Raw genomic sequence first — 13,705 nt, 5'->3', positions numbered from 1 at the left:
CCAGCGTTTAACCCCATACATAGATACTGTCTAGTCAGACCCAACGTCAAATGTTCATTTATAATTTTTGGTTGCCTATAAGCAATGGATTGGATTTTCTCAATTTCTATTTCTAAATGTTTTAATGAAGGGAGAAGAAGATTGAGGGCCTGACCTTTCTCCGTGGTCTGACGCTGTACCATTCAGACGTACTGCGGAACAGGCTACATGACGTCTGTCTCGCACTCATCCAAGAGGTATGACCACGACTCCTCATTCTTTTAGTCTTAAATAAATGTTAATGTCCAGTCCATTTTCCTGGGGACCCTCATCCAATCTATTTTCTTCCTTCTAATCATAAGCTCAGCCTCAATCAATTCTGTACAGGGTGGTCCTTGTAGACTCTAGCCGTTTGATGACTGATATTTCCTACGTCCTGATGAGGAAATGTGACCATTCAAGCCTTTGGTGAGATAGATGGCTGAAGAAAAAATGATCTAGCTGATTCAATATCATCATCATCCGAGTGTATTGCTCCCCAGGTGAGGAACCTTCGGTCGGGTGTGTCCCGTGTTGCTGTTGGGGCGATGGGGGAACTGTACACCGCACTACAGAAGGGGATGGACCAGGAGCTGGAGGCCACTGCCAAGGCTCTGCTGCAGAAGGCTGGGGAGTCCAATGCCTTCATCAGGCAGGATGTGGACGCAGCACTGGACAGCATGGTGCAACATTGCACCCCCACCCGCAGCCTCAACGCCCTGCTCACCAGCGGCCTCAGGTCAGACAGACACTCACTGTCACCAACTAGCACACTCAGCAGTTCAGCAGCAGTCCTTGAAATATATGCTTTGCTTGAAGATTGAATCTTATCATGCTTGTATCTTATCATTAAATTGGGCCATTAGGCTTTATTTTCTGTGGTGCTTATCACATCCCTGATATTGTCTCTTGTGAACAGTCACCTGAACTCAGTGGTGAGGAAGTGCGCAGGTCATCACATGGTCAACCTGGTGGAGAACATTGGCGCTGCCCGCCTCCTATCTGGAGGGAAAGACCTCACCGACCGAATCCTCCCTGCCATCATTAAGCTGTCACAAGACTCCTCCCAGGAAGCTAGGTAGGGAGTGAATTTTGTTTAAAACCAATGTATGTATGTTTTAATGCTAGTAAGTGTGTCTGTTATCAATAGAATAAGTGCCATTGTTTGAGGCTGTTCTTCTTAGGTACCAGGGACGCCGGATGCTGCTGTTTCTGTCATTACACCCTGATTTTGATAAGATGTTGGAGAAATATATCCCTGCCAAAGACCTGGCTCCCATCAGAGACACTGTTTTCATTCTGAAGACTAAGGTACAGAACACCGTCTAACTGAGAAGGTGTGTGTGACTGTTATGAGTAATTCCTGTCGATTTCTGTCTCCCCCTGCTGGGGGCTTGCATTTTAAGACAAGGCACTTTTACTTTATGGTCCAATGTAGCCATTCTTATCTCAATATGAAATCATTTCTGGGGAACAATTACTGTGATTTGTTTTAAATTAAAATGGTAAAAAATAAACAAAAATAGCTTCTTAGCAAAGAGCAATTTCTCAAGCAAGAATTGTGCTAGGACTGTCTGGGAGTGGTCTGAGTGGGAAACTGAAAACTAGCTAGAGATGTTTGGAACTATTTTTCTTGTTGGTCTTTTCACTAATTTACTACCAGGCCAAAACTCCATCCCACCAAAACAGGCAGTTTTTTTCCAAACAGCTCTTACACAAAAAGGACATTATCATAATTTTCACAATTTCACAGTATTATTCCAACCTTATAGGGTGGAAATATACTGTATATAAAACACAGGAAAATCACGTTTTTGACTGCACTGGGCCTTTAAGGAAGCAGTGGTTACATGTGTGTGATCCATGAGTTACATGTATGTTAATGTGGTCTGAAGGGCCTGGGAGAGATGCCCCAGGACACCCCGTCAGGCAGGGGCCGGCGTTCACTCCCTGGCAGTGGCACAGTTAGGGCCTCATCTCTCAGCAGGGAACCCCTCAAAGTGGTCAACAGGTGGGCCAACACAACAACACTAACTGAAATGTGTAGCACGTCAGTCTCATCAAGTTTACACCCCTAGTATACTGAACTGTTATGGTTAAAGCCATGGCTAGCTTTGCTGTTTGTCCATGCATTAGCACAGTTTTGTCAATGTACAGTACCAATCAAAAGTTTGGACACACCTACTCATTCAAGGGTTTTCAAAATATATTTAGATTTGGTTAACACTTTTCTGGTTACTACATGATTCCATTTGTGTTTATTTCATATTTTTGATGTCTTCACAATTATTCTACAATGTAAAAAAAAATACAAAAACCCTTGAATGAGTAGGTGTGTCTAAACTGTTGACTGGTACTGTATGTACAGTGTGTTCATGTGCCAGTGAGAACTCCTCATCTTGACTTACCTACTGTTTGTGTATCTGCAGGGAGTCTGGGCAGTACAGCGGCAGACCTCAAGCTCACAGCATTGCAGACAAGACAGAGTACATCAAGCAGCTCACAGCTCTGCTGGGTTCAAAGGACTTCAGAGAGCGCATCAAAGGCATCGACCAGCTAGTGGTGGACTGCGAGCACAGCCCCAACATAGTTATCGGCAGCATCTTTCCGGTAACTGACATCATCTGAACAAAACCAGATATTCTTTAGCCTTATAATATATACTAGTGGTTCGCAGGTCAGATGTTTGTTTGCCCGCAATTGCTAATAACCCAGCCTCAACCGCCGACTACGTGTGAGAATGGGACAATCTGAGGCCCAAACCCGCTAATATGGAAAATGCGCTGTAGGCCACAATCAGAGTCATAGATGTGGAGCTTACAGTTAGGCCCTAAAGCTTAGGCTTACGCACTAATACCAGATAGACTAAAATAATTCAATAAAAATCTCAAAAGTACCCTATAGATATAAATTGCTAAAAAATGATAGCTACATTTTAAGTTTTTATTTAAGGCAGGGCTTGACATGAACTTTTTTTACTTGTCCAGAAGATAAAAGATTCTGTAACACCATTTTTACATCATTGTATGATGCAAGGATGACACTTTACAAAATAAAATGCATTACTATTTATTTTACCACAGAGAATCAGACCAAAATGTAGGGTACACACTGGCTATTAACTTTGCATATTCAAGTCTGTCTCAAAATACAACATTGCCCCCTGAAAGCTCTCCTGGAGGATGGCTACAATTACAACCAAATACTTTTTATGTTTTTATAAAATAATTCCCTCCTGGGAGCAAAACTAAGTGCGTCCCGTCATCGCTGGGATAATAAATATGGATATGGTTCAAAACAAACTCTGGGATAACAGATTCAAAATGAATGCAACCACTGCACATCAGCAATGAGGCTGATGCAACAGATCAGACCGTTTATCTCAAAAATGCGTACATAGACCACTGCACCACTCTGGAGGCCCATTGACGATGTTATACCCACAGCAACGATTAAAACATTCCCAAACCAGAAACTGTGGATTGATGGCAGCATTCGCGCGAAACTGAAAGCGCAAACCACTGCTTTTAACCAGGGCAAGGTGACCAGAAACATGACCGAATACAAACATTGTAGCTATTCCCTCCGCAAGGCAATCAAACAAGCTAAGTGTCAGTATAGAGACAAAGTAGAGTTGCAATTCAACGGCTCAGACACAAGAGGTATGTGGCAGGGTCTACAGTCAATCACGGATTACAAAAAGAAAACCAGCCCCGTCGCGGACCAGGACGTCTTGCACCCAGACAGACTAAATAACTTTATTGCTCACTTTGAGGACAATACAGTGCCACTGACATGGCCTGCTACCAAAACCTGCGGACTCTCCTTCACTGCAGCCAACGTAAGTAAAACATTTAAATGTGTTAACCCTCGCAAGGCTGCAGGCCCAGACGGCATCCCCAGCCGCGTCCTCAGAGCATGTGCAGACCAGCTGGCTGGTGTGTTTACAGACATATTCAATCAATCCTTATCCCAGTCTGCTGTTCCCATATGCTTCAAAAGGGACACCATTGTTCCTGTTCCCAAGAAAGCTAAGGTAACTGAGCTAAACGACTACCGCCCCGTAGCACTCACTTCCGTCATCATGAAGTGCTTTGAGAGACTAGTGAAGGACCATATCACCTCCACCCTACCTGACACCCTAGACCCACTCAAATTTGCTTACCGCCACAATAGGTCCACAGACGACGCAATCACAACCACTCTGCACACTGCCCTATCCCATCTGGACAAGAGGAAAACCTATGTGAGAATGCTGTTCATCAACTACAGCTCAGCATTTAACACCATAGTACCCTCCAAGCTCGTCATCAAGCTCGAGACCCTGGGTCTCGACCCCACCCTGTGCAACTGGGTACTGGATTCCTGACGGACCGTCCCCAGGTGGTGAGGGTAGGTAACAACATCTCCACCCCGCTGATCCTCAACACTGAGGCCCCACAAGGGTGCGTTCTGAGCCTTCTCCTGTACTCCCTGTTCACCCACGACTGTGTGGCCATGCACGCCTCCAACTCAATCATCAAGTTTGCAGACGACACTACAGTGGTAGCCTTGATTACCAACAACGACGAGACGGACTACAGGGAGGAGGTGAGGGCCCTCAGAGTGTGGTGTCAGGAAAATAACCTCACACTTAACATCAACAAAACAAAGGAGATGATTGTGGACTTCAGGAAACAGCAGAGGGAGCACCCCCCTATCCACATCAACGGGACAGTAGTGGAGAGGGTAGTAAGTTGAGTGCGGCTTGGTTGGGTCGTGTTTCGGAGGATGTATCTTGGCCAGGTCGCAGTTGCAAATGAGAACTTGTTCTCAACTAGCCGACCTGGTTAAATAATATATATATATATTTTTTAATGTATGGCTCTCGACCTTCGCCTTTCCCAAGTCCGTACGGGAGTTGCAGCGATGAGGCAAGACTGTAACTACCAATTGGATACCACAAAAAAGGGATTAAAAGTCAATTAAATAAAAATGTAAAAAAATTAAACAATGCGCAGATGGCTCAAATGTTCCAAAATGCAATTAACGGGAAAACATCATTCTCAGTAGCGCACTGCACGAGCTAGTGGTTTCATCTTTTCAGAGATGAAAATATCCGTTAGAATTAAGAGAGGGGAGATCTAAAGATACACCAACTAGCATGGGTTACTAATATGACAAGGATCATGACCTTTTTCATGTCCATTCAGACAATTGAAATATATATTCTTCTTTTCCAACATTTTTTTTGAGGTCAAGCGTTCATTTCGAGCCCTGTGTCTCTTTATTCAACCCGTCCGCCACCCACCCGCCTTTCATCCACACAATATTCCATGACCTTAATCTGCCCGCCTCGCAGATATAATATAACTGCAGAGACTGCAGGTTATGAATCAACCAGTCCTCATTATTATATACCCTAAGCTGCCATTTGCCGAAGTTCTCTGACTATCACAAAGAATACTAGCTATAACTTTTATTGACCAAATATAAACCATGCAAATGCCCCTAGATAAGAGGACCTATGTCAGTAGGTCATAATTGAATCTATAGTAATGCTTCTCTCCCAGGTGTTTGATGCCTTTAAGGCCAGACTGCAGGAGTCCAACAGTAAAGTCAACTTGTTCGCTCTGGAGTCTCTGCAGAAGATCATCACTGTGATGAAGGATAACCTGGCCCAGGTAGTCTACATCCTGGTACCGGCCATCGTGGACAATCACCTCAACTCCAAGAACAACGCAATCTACAGCGCTGCCATTGGAGCCATCCATGCACTCATCCAAAACCTTGGTAGGTGTCTGATGATGTTTGAGATCACATCATCTAGTTTAAGGTTCCATGCGAGGCTGGAACGTAGCTGAGAGGATGACCAGCTCTGACTTGTCCTTTACTTTGTTCACAGATAAAACCCTCCTCCTTCAGCCTTTCTGCAGCAAGGCCCAGTTCCTGAGTGGCAAGGCTAAAGTGGATCTCATAGAGAAGGTTGCAGGTATTTTCACTGAAACAATTTGCTTGAGATAAATCCCCTTAGCAACCTAGGTTATGTAGATGATACTTTGTAAACTTCATTGCATTTTTAACATTTGGATTAGGATCTGAGTTTACAACAGCTGCTAAGCAACAGTGCAATGGCAACTGTCTTTCTGCCTGCCCTCCAAGGTGTCTTTAGCTTCTTACAAGGAGGGAGAAACGGATGTGTCAGTGCCATATGCTCTCAGCATTTCATAATCTCCTTGTTACGTGTTTGCCCCCCCCCTTCCCTTCCCCTCCTCCCCCACTTCCCTTCCTTCCTCCCCCCACTTCTCTTCCCTCCTCCTCTGGCCTGTCTTTCAGATCTGGTGACAGAGCTATATCCTCGTAAGCCTCAGGTGGTGGAACAGAAGGCGTTACCCCTGCTGTGGCACCTCCTGGGCACATCCAGCCACAGTGGCACCGTCCACGGCCGGGGTGGGAGCGTGCGGGGGGCCACTTCCAACCTGTGCCAAGCCCTTTACACCCACATGGGGCCTGGGCTGGCAGAGTGCGCCGCCTCCCAGGATGCCAATGTCCACAAGGGCCTCAACGAGTTCCTGAGGACCCTCCCCTCCCCCTGAAGGTCCCTCAGAAATCACAACCTTCACAACCAAACCCCCCTAGACAGAAGAACAGAAACACTGACCTTACTTGAAGACAGAGATGTTCTGCATTTCTAGTAGTGCCTGCACTTTTTTTTTACGTTACAGAGTATAGAAAGTCCTTTAAGATGAGAGCCCTTAAATCAACGCTCTTCTCAACAGGTTAGGGTATTCTTCAATAAAGGAGCACAGACAGGCTTCAGCTGTTGGCATCAGGTCTTATTCTCAACAACCTGCTCTCTTTGCACTTTGAAGAAGTCACTCACTGTCATTATAGTTGTCGTCATGTACATTACATTGGATATATCGTAATATGATTGTCGCTGTTTATGAATCTTATTGTACGCAAGTCGGAGACAACATTACCAAGAATGTACCATTGAAATGCACAAAGGAAACAGGACCAAAATATGTATATTTTTGCTGTTTCATTAAATATAATATGTGATATTTCTAAGATGTCTTATGCAGTTGTTTTAAAGATTTGTCAATGAAGATTAATGATTACAAATGACTTTTGTTTAGCTCAAATGTGTGATTGCACAGTATTAGCCTAATTTGTATGCTGTACAATGTTGCCGTTTGTAAGTCCTATTGGGACAATATGTTGAAGTGGTGTTGTGACATCTTATGTTTTGTTGTTTTATGACCAAAATGTACAGACAGGGAATCAAAAAATAATAATAATCTTAAAAGATTATATATGTACACTGATGCCTAAATCAACTTTGGATAATAAACCAACAATACTGGGTGGGTATAACATTGAAACCATTTAGCTTTAAACTAACGATTGATACAGAGACAGTGAAGCCCAGGTCTGTGATTCTGTTTCAGTATAGTGCCAGTCTTGAAGTAGCCTTTCACAATTGTGTTTATAAATGATATTGAACTTGTTTATTAACGAGAGGAAAGACTGAGATTTATATATACATAAAGTGTTTATTTCTGTAAACTAAGTGCTCCAGTTGGTTTAATTCTTATGCCTAGAAATGAGTGAGAACAACTTCACTGCGAGGAAAACCACTTTCCTGCTTATACTATCATTGTAATGCGTCAGTGTGGTTGGCCTTGTTGCCTCGTGTCTTTAACAATCTTGAGGAAGATGGCGCTGTAAGGTAAGTATCTATTTCAATCACTACATGCAAGACTGAGCATCTGAGTCAGATAAAACCAAACTACTGTCACTGATTTGCTTTTATTTACAAGTAAATAAATACAATTCGTTTTGCAGGGGTTAAATGACAAAGTTAGGGCCCTGTGTTTTGGGCTTTCATGTCACATGACCTAGATTTGAACCTTTATTTTAAGCATTTTCCAGAAATGAGCACCACACCAAAAATGTAAGCAATTCTCTAAGGATGGTGCTGGACCATCTGACATAGAAAGAAAATGGGACCTTTTGTTAAATCTTTTTTTAAATCCAGGGGTGTAGTAATTACATCGATTCGTTTTGCAACAAAACCATTTACTCCAAACGTAAAATGCAAACTAGAGTTTATATTGGACAGGTAGGTACCTCCCCGTTTTATTCCGTTTGGTTCTTAAACAGTAAACTATTTCTGTAATGAATACACCCCTGGTCAAAAATGCAAACTAGAGTTTCTATTGGACAGGTAGGTACCTCCCCGTTTTATTCCATTTGGTTCTTAAACAGTAAACTATTTCTGTAATGAATACACCCCTGGTCATGTGACAAAATTGCGCAAAACACGGGGCCTTAATAGCAAAGCAAAAGACAAGATTGTATAAAATGTCAAGTTCTTTGAGAAGGTAGTTCTCATTGACAGATATGTAACAGGGTCCTAGTAGTCAGAAGCTACAGTTCTTATAGGACTCAGGTCCAGGCCATATTGGAAAAAGAGGTAGGCTTGGCAAGGTGAAGTAAAACAAAGGTGTCGTATCTTACACTTCTAATGGACCAAAGAAAGTTACTCTCTGGTCCCATACACACTACATGCAGAACTTTTAAAACCAATGACACATTAATCATCTTAGAAATGAGTATATGATCTAGGCATACTAGTTTGGTTTAGAGTTTAGCAACTTGTATGAAAATCACAGCAAATGGAGAGCAGCTGCCTTGTGAAAATGATGGTTATTGGTTTCTAACATGAAGAGTTTAAACTACTTTGCAAAAATTAAGTCCCAAAATGACCTGACTAGTACAACACTCTTTGGACTCAACCCGAGACCTACTGCATAATGTTCTTTGAATGTAGTTTCTTGCAGTGTGTGTGTTTTTGCATGTTTCTACAACATGTTCTCTTCATACACATGCATCAGATGTTCACAATTTCATTTTACATCTACCATTCGTGGATAAGGGTGAATAGCCATGGCCTAAATGTTTGTCCATCCGTTTTACAGCATTGCAGTGGCTGGTTGGGCTGGCTTGTGCTTTGGAGGGTTGCTGCTGCTACTGCTGAGCCTCAAATGCCTGAATATTCTAAGCTAAGGCCGCTCAGTGCCAATGCAGAGCCAGCAAGTTTCATTATATCTTGGTTGAACAATTTCTTGACATAGCTGTGAGAAAATGTCCAGTTTGAGAAACTACAATGACATTTTCAGACTGTAGTAATCAATTTTAGACATTAGCTCACATATTTAAATTTCACCAAAATATACAATTTATATCTCACACTGTTCAAGTACTCTCTTCTGTTTTATAAAGCATAAAAGATTTATAAACATTGTATTTCTAACCACCACATCCAGTGTGTCCCTCCTAATCATAATAAATGTTTTGCTAGAAGGTATTAAAATCAGGACGAACATCCCAAGGTGCTGAGCTGACCCACAGTGACTGACAACATGGCCTAACATGTTATTTTTGCTACAGTTGATTATATGGCTGTGTACATATATTTAGCAATCAAAGATATATAATGATGTCCTTCATTTCGGTAAAGACATGATCATATGACAATGAATGAGAAAATGCACAACATCAATGCCTGACATTACAGCAAATGTTCTCCTTTATATTATAAAGTATGTGTGCCTCTGAAACAGGGAGTTGGATAAAGATGGTGGATATCTTGTCTCCTTTACAGATGTTCACACACACATAACAGGATTCATTATAGTACCCTGCCACTGCACTCTATACAAGTATAAGTTCAAAGCCTATTCTTGAATTTTCGGAATACTCCTTGACAAAAGATGTAGGCTAAAGCACTGTGCAATAACTAAAATAAGCAGAACTTGTGCTATGAATGTGGAGTATTTATCGCTAGATCACAGTTGATGTGCTTGACAGTTGACACATGATTGAATCAATCATATACAAATCATGATCTAACCAGGGGCTTTATATGGCCCAGTTTTGGTGCTAAGGCAGTTGGATCAATATCATGGCAACCTTTCCTTGTCGTCGTGGGAAGATGAGCAATCTGTCATCCTGATCTCCCGTGTCAAGGTCCAGACGTCTTGGGCAGATCCTGGTTTTCAGCCAGGTGTAGTTTTTGTCTGGACACGGGTACATTAAGGATCCAACACAGATACGTTAAGGATTTAAGCTAAATCTAGATGATCCCAGAGATTATGAGACAACTTTTAGAAAAGGATACATTGAGCTGCTGAGTTCCTCCAGCTGAGGGGGAAATGAAGAACATGATCAGATTATGTAGTCCCACGTTGAGGTAATCAGAGTCAAAAGTCATTAGACGGAAGCATAGACGTACACAACAATAGCCTACAGAATGTTAGATCAATACTCAACATCATTTCACCACATCAATCATTGTATCACTGTTAGTAAGCCCTAAATAAACCAAAATTATTCAATTAAATTCTTCTAGCTAATCTACACAGTGAAAAGTAATTTCACAGCCCATCTGTTTTGCTGCTACATTATTCTCTGCTGCTATGGCTACAGAGTATTCTTGGCACCCCTATCTCTAATGAACTGAAGGGCTTTCACACCACCCTCACACATACCACAGCAATTCCCCCCCAGCACAAATACCACACCACAGGAGTGGATGCTAGAAATCAAACTAACAATTGACACATTTGACATTTTGGTCAAATTGTCTCTGGTCTGTCATTCGCAATGATTGCTGCCTCTCCACAGCCAACCACTGTGTACCTGGATAGTATGTGAAAAGCATGCATTACTAATTAGCACATCTTTGGACTAGATGTTGTCCAAAAGACAGCAGTGTGCTGGAGGGAAAATATGACTCAAGAGCATCTGCTTAGGATGTAAACAATGTATGGGAATAACCATATTCTGCATATTTAAAAACAGCATGTAAACAACCATTGCACTTGACTACAGTGTGGCTCAATATGACCCTACCCACTGGGCACAGACTTCAGGTCAACGTCTAGTTTTGATATACATTTGATTTGAGTTTTCAACTAACGTGAATTCATTGTGAAATCAACAAAACATGTCACGTCATTGGATTTAGGTTAAACGTTTCTTGAAAAATAGACTAAATTCCCATGCGTTAATGACTTTTTCCCCCAAATCCAATCAGTTTCCACGTTGATTCAACGTTATCACATCACATTTTTTGTTGTTGAAATTATGTGTAAACAATGTTGATTCAACCTGTTTTAGCCCAATTGGATTATGTTCTGGGTAAGGACATAAATGTGGTGAGCTGTGTACTACAGTGTGAGTAAATCATTCATTGAGTACTGTAGAGAGTGTTAAGTTAGGTGCTTACATTGCAGAGCAGGTGCTCCAGGTTGTGGTCAGAGGCACACTTCCTCTTGTCCTCTGACAGCTCCTCCACATGGCTGTCCAGACTGAAGTGTAGCCGTGCAAGCTTCTCCTGCATTTCACGCACATGCTCCAGCTGCTCAAAGGAGCAAACCTTCCCTGAGAGGACACAGCAAGCGTCATTCACACCTTTCCATATCTGTCGAAGGGACATAACTTCCTACGTGACCATGGTACTATGGCACAATGTCAAACAAATGGCTGCATTTCCACTGCGTAACTGTGTCTCAGTATTCTCTGGGTGGTCCATAATCATCTTACCAAAAGCCTGCAGTTTTCCGGAGTGGAAGTCATTGAGCAGGTTGAGGAGGCCTCCCTCCATCTCCCTCACATCAGACACATCCGTGAGGAAGGAGTGCTGCAGCGGGGAGGACTGGGCCATCTTACTGGGCCCTGCTGGCTGGGGAGCCCTGGCCTTCTCCTTGTGAGGCCTGGTGAAGACAGACCAGACAACAGGAAATAACAGTAAACAGAACCTTTACATTAATCCAACCTCCAATATACATTTTGTCAATCCAACTCATTTGACTCATTAAAGTAGACATTGTGACTGTTACAAACCTCGTGGTTTTTGGTGGAGCTGCTACGACCACACTGAGCACATCTTTGGACTGTCCTACTGCCCCAATGGACCTCTTGAACTTGCCTCTGTTTTTGGGGGAGGGGGGGTTGGGGGAGGCCAAGGGAGAAGGTGGCACTCTTACTGGAGGGTAGGACTGAGAGCTTACGGGGGTTGACCGGGGGGAGGAGGGGGCTGGGGTAGAGACACCTTGGGGCTCCGCTTCTTACGCTTGTCCTCCATGGCTTGTTAGTGTGAAGTCCTCTGGCTAAGATGAGTGGACCCTGCCTGAGCTTCAGGACGTCCTGTAACAACAATAACGGTAGGAAGTCAGGCGCTAGCACTTCCACTCCCTGACAGGACTGGAGAGGGCTTGGAGGATACACAGGGTCTTAGCTGAGGAAATGCATGTTAAGTATAATGCATAACAGTTTCTCCATTGGCTGTAAGCTAGGAACATGTAAAATCATGACTAAGCCGCCAAAGGGAAAGAGTGAACCACCACCCAACAACAGATATTTTACTTGGTAGACCTGCTAAATGTCAAATGGATGGTCTCCTGAGTGGCGCAGTGGTCTAAGGCACTGCATCGCAGTGCTAGCTGTGCCACTAGAGATTCTGGGGTCGAGTCCAGGCTCTGTCGCAGCCGGAGAGACCCATGGGGCGGTGCACAATTTGCCCAGCATCGTCCGGGTTAGGGGAGGGTTTTGCCGGCAGGGCTGTCCATGTCCCATCGCGCAATAGCGACTCCTGTGGCGGGCCGGGCACAGTGCACGCTGACACGGTTGCAAGGTGTATGTGTTTCTTCCAGTGCATTGGTGCAGCTGGCTTCGGGTTAAGTGGGCGTGTCGAGAAGCAGTGTGGCTTGGTTGGGTTGTGTTTCGGAGGACGCATGGCTCTCGACCTTTGCCTCTACCGAGTCCGTATGGGTGTTGCAGCCATGAAACAAGACTAACTGCCAATTGCACAGCATGAAATTGAGGAGAAAAAGGGGTACAAAAACATATAATAAAGTCAAATTGATGAAATTCTCTCATTTCAAATGGTAGCACTTGCTGTATCTTGAATACTACCAGGCTGCTAAATTGAAGCAACCTCTTATCACCGACACAATATCCTCTGGCAAACAACAAAGGGGTTCACTGCAGGAGGATTCATGGCTGGATGGCTGCAGGAGTGAATGTACCCAACCTAATATTCTCAAATATTCATCATTTTGACTAGCTTTGTGAATGTTCAAGGTGAACAAAGTCACACATCCAGGTAATACTACAGGCTTATGGGGAAAAACATCAAATGATGAGGATTCATTTTAGAATATCTGTCCCTGTGCAATAAGCCTATGTGAAACAGTTCCCCTGGGGTATTTTTAGAATGCATCATGTCCTTGTAATTGGTCTGACAACACATTGCAAACAAGTCTTTCAACTGATGTAGCTGAAAACACGTGGACAATCAATCATATTGGCAAAAATGACAGAAGTTATGTTCACAACTTTATATTACTTGGGAGTGATTAGTGAGATCTTGTAGACCTACTGTTACCAATAAGATTTTTAATTTCAAGAAATCAGATGAATATATATGTATGTGTGCATCCCACAAACACATTGCTTTACATATATTAAAATATATTTAATTTAATGAAAAAGGTTTTTAACCGATGGCTGCACGGGCAAGAGATAATGACAGTGGATTGGACCAGAGACGTGTTTATTCTAGGACGTTGATGCGCACGGTTCTTCTTTTTATAGCCTAACCCAAATAGAACATCTCATATCCGGTTGTTGTATT

The 13,705-nt window shown here is 43.0% G+C and overlaps 2 protein-coding genes across 4 annotated transcripts in view; one reads left to right on the top strand and one right to left on the bottom strand.

The window, feature by feature from the left end:
* LOC124046392 (TOG array regulator of axonemal microtubules protein 1-like) overlaps positions 1-7,673 on the top strand; it is a 37,443-nt gene extending 29,770 nt beyond the window's left edge. For 2 of the 3 annotated variants that reach the window (XM_046366721.1, XM_046366720.1), the window contains exons 14-22: positions 131-236; positions 522-757; positions 938-1,096; positions 1,203-1,329; positions 1,914-2,029; positions 2,448-2,628; positions 5,571-5,790; positions 5,903-5,989; positions 6,334-7,673. In XM_046366721.1, coding sequence (XP_046222677.1) covers positions 131-236; positions 522-757; positions 938-1,096; positions 1,203-1,329; positions 1,914-2,029; positions 2,448-2,628; positions 5,571-5,790; positions 5,903-5,989; positions 6,334-6,593 — 1,492 coding nt within the window. In that variant the 3' untranslated portion in view covers positions 6,594-7,673. Of the gene's footprint in view, positions 1-130; positions 237-521; positions 758-937; positions 1,097-1,202; positions 1,330-1,913; positions 2,030-2,447; positions 2,629-5,570; positions 5,791-5,902; positions 5,990-6,333 lie in introns of those variants that run through there. The other variant, XM_046366722.1, reaches the window with a different exon arrangement.
* Positions 7,674-7,796: 123 nt separating this feature from the next.
* ccdc28b (coiled-coil domain containing 28B) lies at positions 7,797-12,154 on the bottom strand. Its single transcript, XM_046366723.1, is given in 7 exon segments — positions 7,797-10,085; positions 10,187-10,209; positions 11,297-11,451; positions 11,614-11,783; positions 11,914-12,020; positions 12,022-12,096; positions 12,098-12,154. Coding segments are annotated over 7 exon segments (642 nt in total). The 3' UTR covers positions 7,797-10,030.
* Positions 12,155-13,705: the final 1,551 nt, after the last annotated feature.

This window comes from Oncorhynchus gorbuscha, linkage group LG10, assembly GCF_021184085.1.
Source record: "Oncorhynchus gorbuscha isolate QuinsamMale2020 ecotype Even-year linkage group LG10, OgorEven_v1.0, whole genome shotgun sequence".
Taxonomy (NCBI): domain Eukaryota; kingdom Metazoa; phylum Chordata; class Actinopteri; order Salmoniformes; family Salmonidae; genus Oncorhynchus; species Oncorhynchus gorbuscha.
The sequence above is the reverse complement of the archived record's forward strand: the minus strand, read 5'-3'. Positions and strand labels throughout refer to the sequence as shown.